At 39.8% G+C, this 12,218-nt stretch overlaps 1 protein-coding gene and 1 pseudogene across 1 annotated transcript in view; both read left to right on the plus strand.

Moving 5' to 3' along the window:
- The window catches only part of LOC127189924 (phospholipid-transporting ATPase ABCA3-like), a 98,262-nt gene that overhangs the window by 43,618 nt on the left and 42,426 nt on the right, over positions 1-12,218 (plus strand). Inside the window, exons 16-17 of the mRNA XM_051146981.1 lie at positions 3,171-3,269; positions 4,313-4,475. Coding sequence (XP_051002938.1) covers positions 3,171-3,269; positions 4,313-4,475 — 262 coding nt within the window. The remainder of the gene's footprint in view (positions 1-3,170; positions 3,270-4,312; positions 4,476-12,218) is intronic.
- On the plus strand, positions 145-2,211 carry LOC127190127 (pumilio homolog 3-like; annotated as a pseudogene).

Raw genomic sequence — 12,218 nt, forward strand, 5'->3', positions numbered from 1 at the left:
CATATCCCACTTCAATTCAAAATATAAGAAACTCTTGACAGAAGTTTCCACCATGGAGTTTGTGTCCTGCGGCTGTGTCAGTCCTTAGAGCACAGCTGGTTTTAAGAATGGCAGGAATCGGCCCCATGTGTGCGAAGTGCTGTGATGGAAGTCAAAAGGAAGAAAAAGTTTACAGGAAAGAGTCCACAGACATCACAAGCAAAGAACAAATTTCATAAAAAGTGATTCTAGTTCTTCAAAGATTTTTCCCAAGTAAAGTCATTAAGGAAGGCGGGCCTAAAGTCACATCTAAGAACTTTGAGAAAGGTGGAAAAGTGCCGCAAAACCTGCCCCCCCCCCAAATGTGAAGCAGTTCAAGAACAAGCCACAAGGGGGCAAGGGACCAAAGGACAAATTTCAGAAGGCAAATACATTCAACAAGAAGAGGAAATTCCACCCAGATGGTCAAAGTGATGAGTCAGCAGCCAAGAAACCCAAATGGGATGACTTCAAAAAGAAGAAGAAAGAGCTGAGGCAGAGCAGGCAGCTCAGTGACAAGGCCACATCGTGGTGCGAGTAAAGTCCATTTGGGAGAACCTGAGAAGAAAAAAATACGACAAGGAAAAAAATAGCGAAACCGATGACTGATTTGCAGAAGTTGACTCAAGGGAAGATGAAAACTATTGACTTTGCACATGACTCAATGCGTGTGATCCAGTGCTTCATCCAATATGGGAATGAGCAGAAGGAGGCAGGCTTTTGAAGAATTGCAAGGTGGTTTGGTTGAATTAAGTAAAGCCAATTATTCCAAGAATATTGTTAAGAAACTTCTCACGTATGGAAGTAAACCACAAATTGCAGAGATAATCAGAAGTTTTAAAGGTCACGTGAGGAAGATGCTGCAGCACTTGGAGGCATCGGCCATTGTGGGGTATGTGTGCAATGACAAAGCCATTTTGGAACAGAGAAACATGCTGACAGAGGAGCTCTATGGAAACACGGTTCAGCTTTACAAGTCACGTGCATCACCCAACCCTGGACAAGGTGCTGGAGTTGCAGCCGGGACTTTTCTTGGGAAAGGTCGAGCTTATTATGGATGAAATGAAGCAGATTCTGACTCTCATGGCCCCAAAGGAAGCTGTGACTAAGCACTCACTGGTTCATAAAGTATTCTTGGACTTTTTAACCCATGCACCCCAAAAACTTCAATCAGAACTAATTGAAGCCATCTGGGAAGCAGTGGTGTACCTGGCCCCCACACACAATGGTGGCTAGAGTGGCCATGCACTGCTTGTGGCATGGTACACCCAAGGACAGGAAAGTGATTGTGAAAACAATGAAGACATACATTGAAAAGGTGCTGGCTAATGGCCAGTACTCTCACCTGGTTCTGTTGGTGGCATTTGACTGTATTGATGACACTAAGCTTGTGAGGCAGATAATCATATTATCAGAAATCATCAGCTCCTTACCCAGCATAGTAACTGACAAATATGGAAGGGAAGTTCTGTTGTACTTGTTGAGTCCCAGAGACCCTGCCCACACGGTCCCAGAGATCATTGTGCTTCTGCAGCAGGGTGATGGCAATGCACACAGTAAGAAAGACACTGCAATCTGCCAGCGTAAGCTCTTGGAATCCATCTCTCCGGCTTTGCTAAGCTACCTGCAAGGACGTGCTCAGGAGGTGGTATTGGATAAGTCTACATGTGTGTTGGTGTCTGACATCCTGCGATCTGCTACTGGGGACATTCAGCCTGCCACGGATGCCATTGCCAGTTTGGCGGCAGCAGAACTGTGTCCTGGTGGCAAGGATGGAGAGCTTCACGTTGCCGAGCATCCTGCAGGAAATCTAGTTCTCAAATGGTTAATAGAGCACGTTGGGATGAAGAACCTCAAGTCCTGGGCCAGCATCAAATGGGGGGAGGGGCGCATCATTCTTTCCAGGCTTCTGCAGAGCTGTGACCAGGAGGTTGTAAACCAGGTCAAAGCTGGACGGAAAGGCCTGATCCTATCTTAGAAAAGATCAAGAGCACCAGCAGAGGACTTGAAATGTTGCTTGAAAAGCTGACTGCACAGCCATTCCAGATGAGCAAGCTGGAACCTGCTCCCCAGTGGAGAAGAAGGGTGGCATCCACCATGCCCATAGCTGGACGCTCTATGCTTGTGTTCTTTGTTAAAAGACACATGTATATAAAACTTTGTAATTTCTTGAATGTCAAAAAAAAATGGTAGGAATCTTGGAATAAGAGGATTTTAAAGACATTTCAGAAAAGCTATTCTTGTGCAACCAACCCTGTGTGTTCGAGATCACTCAAGGCTCCTCTGGCTTGAGGATGGACAGTCTTCACCCAGTCTCTAACTCTTGTCATTATTTTTCCATTTTCTGCTTTGGGTGTCTTTAACTTCTTATTACTTTATACATATTTATCGTATTTGCTTTAGGGTTTCACAGGAGCTATAGCATGTAGTAAGTGGTAGACCAAAGTAACTCCATTTTGCTTAAAACTTCCATTTCTGTATTTGGGTGGCCTACTCCTGAACTCTGGATCTAGAAAAACCCATAGAAGACACACTTGGCACAGAAATACAAAATAACCAATGAACTGGAAATCAGGAAAGTACTAAAAGTCCGGACGTTCCCCCAGAGCTCCCAAGAGTTATTCCTTAGAAGTTAATCATCTGTGGTTTGATACTGGACTTGTACCGGATGAATACCAATTAGTTCAAAGGACAGTCAATAGTATGCTTGCCAAGCTAGAAACCCACTTACAATCTATAAAAGTTCTTTCCTACTTGTCCTTGGGGCTCACATCTGATCTGTTTTGGTGACAGTGTGGGCCCAATTTAAGCTAAAAATTAAAAGACCATGTATATTTGCATCCATATCAGCTCCTAGTGTTCACTGGGGTTTCATCAAAACCCAGCACAACAGTAAGTAAATTAAATGTTAACTAGCATGGAAAACAGACAGTCAATATATGCAGAGTTAATGATGATATTATTAGAAAACCGGGAAGCAGTTTGTTGTAGCAACTTGCTGGTGTATCTTCCTTTTGGTGTCCCACATTTGTGATTTGTCAGGCACGTGGAAACCACCAACATCATGAGCATTTCCATGACACATATATAACCTCTGTATATTGGATATATACATATATGTTTGTACAGCTACTATCTCCATTATCTTTTAGGTTTGCAGAACTTTTCACAGTCCTAGAGAAAAGACAAGGAGAGCTGGGCATCTCTGGCTTTGGTGTCTCCATGACTACCATGGAAGAGGTTTTCTTCAAGTGAGTAATAATAATACACCAGGAAGGTCAGAGCAAAACTACCCCCATCGCCCCCAGCTACACTTCACTTTGAAAGCAATTCTTATTTTGTCTCAGGCGACACAAGAGGTAAGCAGCAACCTTAGAATGTTAATGCAAACCTGAGCTCCGCCCCCATGTCAGGTGACGTGATCTCTCAATGATTTCCAAGGCCCCACCCCATCTTTGGAATAATCTTGGGTCTTACAACTCTTCTTGTTCATCATGTCACACGGAGGAGCATCTTCTAAAGCACCACTTTGCCCCAGAAACCCTTAACATCTTCTTATACTGTGGTGTCTGTTATTCTGTAGAACTTCTCCTTTATATTAACACACACATACGCGCGCGCGCATTTCTGTGTGCACGCACATTTCTAACATAGAACCATGTATTGAAGAGGACAAATTAACTATGTATTCACTTGCTTTATAAAGTAATCTATATATTAATTTAGTCTAGAAAATGTATCAAAATATTAGACTTCTATAGAATGAGAAAAATCACAAAACTAAAACTACAATTATCACTATAATTTTGTAAAATGTAGGATATTTAATAGCCATTTTACCCTAAAAACAAAACCACTCTGTCTTGGAACTTTATTTGTGCCTTGGGGCTGGAGTTCAGTGTCCAAGGTCATTTTCTTACATAGGAAAAGCCTTGCATTCAATCTGGAGCACCAGAAATTTGGGGATGCTGGGAATCATCAGGAACACCCAGCAGTTTCTTGACTATTGAGATTCAGTGTTTACCCACACACAAAATATGTTTCCCATCATTAACGACAGCATTGTATATAACACCCTTTGAAAAAAGGTCTCTAGTCGTGAAAATTTTTGAAAGGAAGGAGTTAGGAAATGAATATTGTAGTTAAAAGTTATTTTTAAAACATATATTAACAATTCTCTCTCTCTCTCTCTCCCTCTCTCTCTCTCTCTCTCTCTCTCTCTCTCTCTCTCTCTCTCTCTCTCTCTCTCTCTCTCTCTCTCTCTCTCTCTGTGTGTGTGTGTGTGTGTTTGTAGGGTCAGTAATATGGAAGACTTGAAGTTGAACACTGAGACTATGCACTTAGCTCCCGCAGAGGATCAAAGCATAAGCGAAGATAACCAGAACATGAACGTGCACAGAAATTTTGAGAGATCAAATTACTCAAGAGGACACTTTAATACTTCATTTAATTCTGGGGTGAGCACCTTCCCCAGGAATACCATGCTAGCATATTTGGACGTAATAAAAGAAACATTTCACTTTACCAGCTTAATTTGGAAGAGTTTTGAGGTTCTTAGAGTGAGCCCATTTACATAGGGAAACATTTGTAAGGTAATTCATTCAATTCCCTAACTCAGATGTGAGATAGTGAAGGTAAAAAACAGGCTTGTTTTAATTATTTTATTATATTTATTTCCTTATTTTGTGATGTGCCTGTGTACATGTGTATCTCTACATGTGGAGATCAGAGAACAGCCTTGTGGAGCCAATTCTCTCTTTCTACCATGTGGGTTCTGGAGAGCCAATTCAGGCCACCAGCTTGTGCAGCGTGCACCTTCATCCACTAAGCCACCATGCCAGCCCAGATTTTACTTTCACAGTTGATCTTGCTAGTAGGGTTTTTTTTTAATTTTAAAAAACGTTTATTTTATTACACATGTATAAAACAAACTACCTACAGCAGGAAGAACCATGTGACAACCATGAGATAATGAGTTCTATACATGTTACATTCATAGTGACTTGGCCATCTGCACTTGTCCAGTTTGAAGTAAGTGTCTTTCCTGTCTTGGATCTAAATTTCCAAATGAAATTCAATATCTATCCTATCTCAACTCTAATAGCTTAACTTCTTTAACTTAATCTAAGACGATCTTGTCCCCTAACCAACTAAGCTTGGTTGTAAAGCATACTATCTTGTCTTCAATGCCCCTCAAAGACTTGAGAAGGATCCTGAGTGACTGGTGCCACATATTTGACCATGTCCCCTGGATGGGGAGACCTGGTGGCACTCAGAGGAAGGACAGCAGGTTACCAAGAAGAGACTTGATACCCTATGAGCATATACAGGGGGAGGAAATCCCCCTCAGGAACAGTCATAGGGGAGGGGAATAAGGGGAAAATGGGAGGGAGGGAAGAATGGGAGGATACAAGGGATGGGATAACCATTGAGATGTAACAAGACTAAATTAATAAAAAATTTTTAAAAATTCCTGAGTGAACCAGCAGTGTTGGTTAGCAACTTCCAAAATGTACAAATTGACTTAAGACAGTTTACTGCCTGACCAGTCACCCAATACACTGTATAATGTTGGAGCCTCATCTTCAGCTTTCTGGCCAGACTTGCTTGCAGGGCAGGAACTATTGAGGACTCTGCCTGCATCTAAAATGCCCATTTTTAGGCAGACTCTATTTGTGGCCGGAGCGAGGACATTTTGCCCAATGGTTGGTTTGCCACCTTTGAAGCCATCTCCATAAGGAGGTTCTTTGATGCTCATTGTCTTCTTTGAGGTTGGATGGGTGTTGTCAGGAGTTAACTTGTCTAGTTGTTGAAGAAATTTAGGACTGTGAGAACAACTTTAAATGCCATATTCTGTGTGTCTCTGAGGCTTTTGAAGACCTTATTCAACTAATTTACCACATATATCGATAGAGTCATATTTATCTGTTAGACTTAGGATATATATTCTTGTGTTAAAATCTGCCAAGTATTTGACATGCTCATGTTTTGTAATAGTATACTAAATTCTATGGCAATGACTTAGATATAACCTTCATTATAAGTAACAATTTAGGCCTTGAGTTAAAGAGTAGGTTCAATCACCTAGCATTTGTTCTATCTTCCCTCTATGTTCCTAAATCTCCCTTTCTTTCCTTTCAGTTCCCATCTCCTTGCCTATATATGCAAAATAAAGGCAAAGAGAGACATTCCTGTGTTTCCCCTAATTTTTCCTCTGTATAAGACCAATAATGACTTATGACCACCTCCTGATGAGAATAAGCATTGTAGATCAAGCAAGCAAACAGCAACCTATAGACCTGCCCCCTGCCCCAGGTTCAACTGTGGCAAATAAAACCTTGGAATGGGCCTCCGAGAATTGGAGAGGATGGTTAGGCAATCTAGTGATTGCATTTGTGGTTCAGTTTCTAAATGTTGAGAGATTCCAGGCTTAGTAGAAGATTGGAACGGTGGTCCAAATTGGATCAGAAGTTTTCTACAATGTTGTCCAGGAAGCTGTCCAAATCTGATGGATAAAAGCAACAGAATCATCTGGGGGTGGAACAAGGAGGATGCAGGATGTCAGTGTCCATCGTGCTGGGAGGACTGACTCCTGCCAGGTCTGATCCAGCTGGTTATTTTGTTCTGAAAACATAATTTCTCACAAGTATTATACAGCTCTAACATTATAATTGTACGAGGTACGTGGGATGCACAGAACAATTAAAGCTAGTTTTCTGGGCATTGTATGGGTTGACCCAAGGCATTGCAAATCTTCCTTCATGTCTAACTATTAGTGGACTCTAATACTAAGAGAGAATCTGTGGTCAACATGAGGCCTCGCTATGCCTTTACATTTCTATCTCTGCCAGTCTCAGAACTATTCCTGTGTAGTGGGATTAGGAATATAAATTGCCTGCTTGTTCTGTAGTTTGAGTTCTTTACATCTCAATTGTACCTCCCTCTTTCCTCCCCTCCTGATTCCACCCCCTCCCTTATCTACCCCCATCCCATCCCCTCTCTCATCCCCTTTCTCTCCCTCCCCTAGTCCTTAGATAGGGGAGCTCCCCTCCCCTTACCTCTGACCTTAGTTTATCTAGTATGCCCTGTACCACATATGATCTTTTCCTCTGTGGCCTGATAGGGCCATCCTACACACTCAGGACTCTGTCCAGTGTCCAGCTTTAAGTCTCTGTAACTGTCCCTATACCCTGCTGGGTGGAGTCTCTCCTAAGTTGTCCATGTTGGTTTAAAATCCACATATGAGTGAGTATATACCATGCATGTCTTTTTGAGTCTAGGTTATCTCGCTTAGGATGATCATTTCTAATTCCATCCATTTGCCAGCAAAACTCAAGATTTCCTTGTTATTAATAGCTGAATAGTACTTCATTGTGTAGATGTACCACAGCTTTTTTTTTTTTTTTTATCCATTCTTCAATTGAGGGGCATCTTGGTTGTTTCCAGGTTCTGGCTATTACGAATAAGGCTGCTATGAACAAATGTCTTTGTTGCATTGTGGGGCATCTTTTGGGTATATGCCCAGGAGTAGTATTGCTGAGTCTTGGGGTAGAGCTATTGCCAATTTTCTGAGAAAACACAATATTCCTTTCCAGAGTGGTTGAGCAAGTTTGCACTCCCACCAGCAGTGGAGAAGTGTTCCCCTTCCGCCACATCCTCACCAGCATGTGTTGTCATTTGAGTTATTGATCTTCGCTAATCAGATAGGTGTAAGATGGAATCTCAAGGTCATTTTTATTTGCATTTCTCTGATGAGTAGGAATGTTGAGCATTTCTTTAAGTGTTTCTTAGCCATTTGATATTCCTCTTTTGAGAAGTCTCTGTTAAGTTCTGTACCCCATTTCTAATTGCGTTATTTGGTTTGGTGGTGTTTAATTTCTTGAGTTCTTTATATATTTTAGACATCAGCCCTTTGTTAGATGTAGGGTTGGTAAAGATTTTTTCCCAATCTGTAGGCTGTCGCTTTGTTCTGCTGACCATATCTTCTGCCTTGCCGAAGCTTCTCAGCCTCATAAGGTCCATTTATTAATTGTTGATCTTAGAGCCCGAGCTGTTGGTGGTTCTGTTCAAGAATTTTTCTCCTGTGGCAATGAGTTCTAGGGTCTTACCCACTTTTTCTTCTAACAGATTTAGTGTGTCTGGTTTTATGTTGAGGTCCTTAATCCACTTGGACTTTAGTTTTGTACAGGGTGGTAAATATGGATCTATTTGCATTTTTTACATGTAGACATCCAATTAGACCAGCACCATTTGTTGAAGATGCTTTCTTTTTTCCATTGTATCATTTTGGCTTCTTTGTCAAAAATCAAATGGCCATATGTGTGTGGATGTATATCTGGGTCCTCAGTCCGATTCCATTGGTCAATTGGCCTGTTTCTATGCCAGTACCATGCTGTTTTAATTACTGTTGTTCTATAGCACAGCTTGAGATCAGGGATGGAGATTCCTCTGGTAGATCTTTTATTGTATAGGATTGATTGAGCTATTTAGCTGGTTTTTTTTTTTTGTTTTGTTTTGTTTTTCCATATGAAGTTGAGGATTGACCTTTCCAGTTCTGTAAAATATTGTATTGGTATTTTGATAGGAATTGCATTAAGTTTGTAGATTACTTTTGGTAGGATGGCCATTTTTACTATGTTGATTCTCCCAATCCATGAGCATGGGAGATCTTTTCATTTTCTGATCTCCTCTTCAGTTTATTTCTGTAGCGACTTGAAGTTTTTTTCATAAAGGTCTTTCACTTGCTTGGTTAGATTTACACCCAGATATTTTATATTGTTTGAGGCTATTGTGAAGGGAGTGGTTTCCCTAATTTCTTTCTCTGCCCTTTTGTCATCTGTGTACAGGAGGGATACTGACTTTTTCATGTTAATTTTGTATCCTGCCACTTTGCTGAAGCTGTTTATCAGTTGTAGGAGTTCTTTGGTTGACTTTTGGGGATCACTGATGTATATTATCATATCATCTGCAAATAGTGAAACTTTAACTTCTTCCTTTCCAATATGTATCCCCCTGATCTCCCATAGCTGTCTTATTGCTCTAGCTAGGACTTCAGGTACTATGTTAAAGAGCAATGGAGAGCGTGGGCAGCTTTGTCGTGTCCCTGAGTTCAGTGGGACTGACTTAAGTTTCTTGTCATTTAGCTTGATGTTGGCTATAGGTTTCCTGTACATTGCCTTTACTATGTTTAGGTATGTGCCTTGTATCCTCTATCTCTCTAGGACTTTTAACATGAAAGGGTGTTGAATTTTGTTGAATACTTTTTCTGCATCTAAAGAGATGATCATGTGATTCTTTTCCTTCAGTTTGTTTATATGATTAATTACATTGATGGATTTCCTTATATTGAACCACTCCTGCATTCTTGGTATGAGCCTACTTGGTCATGATGGGTGAGATTTTTTTATGTGATTTGGATTCAGTTTGCCAAAATTTTATTGAGTATTTTTACATCTATGTTCATAAGACAGATTGGTGTAAAATTCTCTTTCTTTGTTGGATTTTTGCATGCCTTAAGGTAATAAGGTGACTGTGGCTTCTTAGAATGAGTTTGGTAATGTTCCTTCTGTTTCTATTTTGTAGAATTGTTTGAGAAGTATTGATATTAGTTCTTCTTTGAATGTCTGGTAGAATTCTGCCATGAGTCCATCTGGCCCAAGCCTATTTTAGGTTGGGAGACTTTGATGACTGCTTCTATCTCCTTAGGAAATATAGGACAGTTTAATTGGATTGCTTGATCTTGATTCAACATTGGAAATTGGAATTTAGAAAGGAAATTGTCCATATGCTTTATATTTTCCAATTTTGTGGCATATATGCTTTGGAAGTAAGACCTAATGATTCTTTGGATTTCCTCAGTATCCATTGTTATTTCTCCTTTTTCATTTCTGATTTTGTTGATTTGGTTAGTGTCTCTCTGCCTTATAGTCAGTTTGGCTAAGGTTTTTCTAACTTGTTGGTTTTCTCAAAGAAAACAGCTCTTGGTTTCTCTGAGTCCTTGATTTGTTTTCTTTGTTTCTGATTTATTGATTTCTGGCCCATGTTTGATGATTTCCAGCAGTCTACTCTCTTGGGAGTGTATGCTTCTTTCTTTCTAGAGTTTTCAGGTGTTCCACTAAGTTGCTTATATGCGATGTCTCCAGTTTCTTTATGAAGGCACCTAGTACTAGGAACTTTCCTCTTACTCTGCTTTCATTGTGTCCCAAAAGTTTGGATATGTTGTGCCTTCATTTTTATTGACCTCTAGGAAGTAGTTGATTCCTTTCTTTATTTCATCCCTGACCCAGTTGTCATTGAGTAGAACATTACTTGGTTTCCATGTGTTTGTAGGGTTTTGTTAAATTTTTATTGTTGTTGATGCTCAGCTTTAGGCTATTGTGGTCTGATAGGATGCAGGGGATTCTTTGAATTCTTTATATCTATTGAGGCTTGTTTTGTGAACAATTATATGGTCTATTTTGGAGAAGGTTCCATGTGGCACAGAGAAGAAGGTATATTCTTTTCTATTTTGGTAAACAGTTCTGTGAATGTCTGTTAGGTCCATTTGTTTCATGACCTCTGTTAGCTTGATTATTTTTTTTTTAAGTTCTGCCTTGAGGATCTGTCCATTGATGATAGTGGGGTGTTGAGGTCTCCTACTATTATTGTGTTGGGATTGATAAGTGATTTAAACTTTAAAAGAATTTCTTTTACAAATGCAGGTGCTCTAATATTTAGGTCATAAATATTCAGGATAGTGATATCCTCTTGTTGGATTTTTTCTTTGATTAGGACAAAGTGTTCTTCTCAATCTTTCTTGATGAATTTTAATTGAAATTCTACTTTATCAGATATTAAAATGGCTACTCCCACTTGCTTCCTGAGACCGTTTGCTTGGAAAAAATTTTCCAACCCTTTACTCTCAGCTAATGTCTATCTTTGTTATTGAGATGTGTTTCTTGAATGCAGCATATTGATATGTCTTGCCTTTGTATTCATTTTGTTAGGCTGTGTCTTTTACTGGGGAATTGAGGCCATTGGTATTGAGATATATTAGTGACCAATGATTATTGTACCCTTAGATTCTGGAGTTAGTGGTGATTGTGTGTGGTAGTGTCTGTTTTGGTTTTGCTGAGGTGTGATTATCTGTATGTTGCATTTTCTTGGGTGTGGCTGATCTCGTTGTGATGACGTTTTCCTTCCTTTTCCTTTTCTGTAGAGTGGAGTTGGTGTTTAGATACTGTTTAAATTTGGTTATATCATGGAATATCTTGTTTTCTCCATCTATGTTGATTGAGAGTTTTGCTGGATATAGTAACCTAGGTTTGCATCTGTGGTCTCTTAGGGTCTGCATAACCTGAATCCAGGCTCTTCTGGCTTTCATAGTCTCTGTTGAAAAGTCAGGTGTAATTCTGATGGGTCTACCATTATGTTATTTTGCCTTTCTCTCTTGCAGCCTTTAATATCTTTTCTTTATTCTGCAGATTTAGTGTTTTGATTACTATGTGCTGGGAGGAATTTCTTTTCTGGTCTAGCATATTTGGTGTTCTGTAGGCCTCTTGTATGTTCAAGGGTATCTCTTTCTGTAGATTGGGAAAGTTTTCTTCTATGATTTTCTTGAAGATGTTTTCTGGTCCTTGGGACTTTGCATTTTCCTTTTCATCTACTCCTACAATCCTGAGATTACCCCTTTTCATGGTGTCCTTGATTTCTTGGATGCTTTGTGTCACCAATTTTTCTGTTTTAAGATTTTCTTTGAGAGATGTATCAATTTCTTCTATTGTATCTTCAGCACCTGAGATTCTCTCTTCCATGTGTTGGATTCTGTTAGTTATGCTTGTCTGTTGGATTCCTGCTTCCTTTTTTTAATTGTTCCATTTCACTGTTTTTCTCGATTTGTGATTTTTTAAAATACTGTCTAATTCTGTTTTCAGTCTTGAATTGTTTTAGTTAATTCCTTCACCTGTTTGCTTGTGGTTTCTTGTTTCTTCTGGATGGCTTCTATTTGTTTGTTTGTGTTATCCTGGAATTCCTGGAAGGATCTTTATAGTTCTCAAATAGCTGTATGAGCATGGTTTTGAGATCATTTTCCTGTGACTCTGCTATACTAGGGTATCTGTTGGTTTCTGGGCTTTCTGGTGGAGCCATACTGTCTTGATTTTTGTTATTAGACCTCTTATTCTTTCCTTTAGGTATCTGCTTAGAGGGCTTGGGCTTTCTGA

The sequence above is a fragment of the Acomys russatus genome, chromosome 5 (assembly GCF_903995435.1).
Source record: "Acomys russatus chromosome 5, mAcoRus1.1, whole genome shotgun sequence".
Lineage (NCBI taxonomy): Eukaryota > Metazoa > Chordata > Mammalia > Rodentia > Muridae > Acomys > Acomys russatus.